General features: G+C 40.6%; 1 protein-coding gene across 1 annotated transcript; it reads left to right on the plus strand.

Moving 5' to 3' along the window:
* The first annotated feature begins 262 nt into the window (after nucleotides 1–262).
* On the plus strand, nucleotides 263–2126 carry LOC131029249 (probable carboxylesterase 15). Its single transcript, XM_057959660.2, has one exon. It carries the CDS (start codon nucleotides 458–460, stop codon nucleotides 1511–1513), a length of 1056 nt encoding a protein of 351 aa, XP_057815643.2. The 5' UTR covers nucleotides 263–457; the 3' UTR covers nucleotides 1514–2126.
* Nucleotides 2127–2618: the final 492 nt, after the last annotated feature.

Consider the following 2618-nt stretch of genomic DNA (forward strand, 5'->3'; position numbering starts at 1 on the left):
GGATTGACTAACACACGTGTTAGTCTTATACTGTCGATTTTACAATTAATGACTGCAATTGACTATCTTGTCGCTAACACGCTATACGAAAAATCCGTTTTGAAACCAGAATAGACTCAACCCAATTACACACCCAAATACAATTGCTACGCTTGAGTAAAACCTACCTGCCACTAGCTCGTTTCTAGAAAGATGATAGGGATATTTAGTCGCGATACCTATCGGATGTAGCAAGATCTTCGCTGATATTCTAATATTAAATATAGAAAAACTAAAAGACTCTTTCCATTTCGGAAGTCATGAGCCGCCCGTTTCATCAACTCTTGTTCCATTCACCTATTTTTGTCAAAAGTAGAACAGGACAATCGGAATTCCCATTCAAATTCTTGCCGCCGGAATCGACTGTAATTTGGTTCCCCTCTATAAATCCGCTGCAAATCCCTCATCATTAATCCAAATGCCACTACTCAGAATGGCAAGCAAAATCGAGAAAAAGCTTGTGGACGAAGTCTCAGGATGGCTCAAAATTTTCTCCGACGGCTCAGTGGAGCGCACCTGGACCGGCCCGGACGAAGTGAAGCCCCTCATCACGCCCGTCCCTCCTTCCAACGACACTTTCATTGACGGTGTAGCCACCAAACACGTCATAATTGACGAAGAAAATGGCATCTGGATCCGCATATATTTGCCTCGTACGGCGCTGGACAGAAAAACCCATACTAAATTGGGTGTGGCGATTCATTTTCACGGCGGCGGTTTTTGCGTGAGCCATGCGGACTGGCAAATGTACAATCATTTCATCTCGCGTCTCGTAACGACGTCCAATGTGATCTGCGTCTCTGTGGACTACAGGCTCGCTCCCGAGCACAGACTCCCGGCGGCGATCGACGACTGTTTCGCCGCCGTTGCGTGGCTCGGACAAATTTCTCGCCGGGAAAAGGAGGAATCTTGGCTCGCCCAGTATGCAGATTTTGAGCGTTGCGTATTGATCGGCGACAGTTCGGGAGGGAATCTGGTGCACCACGTGGCCGTAAGGGCCGTGGCGTGTGAAGAAGAGCTACAACCTCTTTCTTTGCGGGGCTGCGTGGCCTTACACCCGGGGTTTGTTCGATCGGAGCGCAGCAAATCGGAGCTCGAAATTTGGCCCGATTCGGCTTTTTTGACGATGGAGATGGTGGATAAATTTCTGGGCCTTGGGTTGCCCGTGGGGAGCACGAAAGATCACCCGATAACGAATCCGATGGGGGCTCAGTCTCAGCCATTGGATAAGCTGAAATTTCCTCCTTTTCTTGTGGGTGTTGCGGAGAGAGATCTGATGAGGGATACGCAGATGGAGTATTGTGAGGCCATGAGAAGCGCAGGGCATGATGTGGAAATTTTTGTGTCGGAGAACGTGACTCACTGTTTTTATCTCAACCAGCTTGCTGTGGATTTTAATAAGCACGTTGGTGAGGAGACTGCTACACTTTTGCAGGTGATTGATCGATTCATCAGTCGCTGTTTTGCCAGATAATGTGTCCGACCAAACGCCATAACTATTTGGACCACTATTGCTCGATAGCGTGTTCAATCAGCCCACTTGATTTTCAATAAAGCTGCTGTCGTATTTTATTTTGGCAATGGGAACCATAATAAAGTACCTGACTGGCCTGCGCATTTTTGCCAGTAGAATTTCACGTCGAAAAGTTTTCAGATTAGATTTCTACCGTCCAGGTTTATTATTATTAATCTTAAATCTTCTGGATTAGACTTAGTTTTCATTTTTGTTGATCTTGTTGTGGAAAATTTGTACTCTTAAAAGAGAGGTGCCTCATTTTTAGTATAGTTAGGTAGGTGTCTCCCTCAATGAGTGCAAGATAGTAGTCTCATAATATCACATGGGCTAGTAGTCTTATAATACCACAAGACATTGTAGACTATAGAAAGAAATCTCTCTTTTTTTAATTTCATGTTGAAAGGTTTTGATCTTAGAGTTATGTCTTATCATACCACCTGACATGTAGACTAAAAAAAATAATCTCTCATTTTTTATTTCATGTTGAAAGGTTTTGATCTTAGAGTTATGTCTTATCATACCACCTCACATTGTGGACTATAAAAAAAAAAAAAAAAAATCTCTTTTTTTATTTCATGTTGAAAGGTTTTGATCTTGGAGTTATGTCTTATCATACCACGTGACATTATGGACTATAAAAAAGAATCTCTTTTTTTCTTTCATGTTGAAAGGTTTTGTTCTTTCATGTTGAAAGGTTTTGATCTTAGAGTTACGTCTTATCAATATTTTTATTGTGTTATGTGAAATGACATCGTAGACTATAAAAAATAATCTTTCTTTTTTTATTTCATGTTAAAGGTTTTGATCTTAGAGTTATGTTTATCATACCATGTGACATGGTGGACTATAAAAAATAATCTTTCTTTTTTTCTTTCATGTTGAAAGGTTTTGATCTTAGAGGTGTCTTATCAATATTTCTATCTTGTAATATTATCTTTTCAATTTTAATATCAAGGGAAAGTTAGGTTTCAATTTTAAGGTTATGTCCTATTACTATTTTAACAATTTTATTCTGAGGTTTCTATTTTAATACTATCACTTGAACTGAAAAGAGGTGCAAGGG

This window comes from Cryptomeria japonica, chromosome 5, assembly GCF_030272615.1.
Source record: "Cryptomeria japonica chromosome 5, Sugi_1.0, whole genome shotgun sequence".
Taxonomy (NCBI): Eukaryota; Viridiplantae; Streptophyta; class Pinopsida; order Cupressales; family Cupressaceae; genus Cryptomeria; species Cryptomeria japonica.

Coding starts and splice junctions, on each gene's coding strand:
- LOC131029249 (XM_057959660.2), top strand. CDS start 458: ATGCCACTACTCAGAATGGCAAGCAAAATCGAGAAAAAGCTTGTGGAC.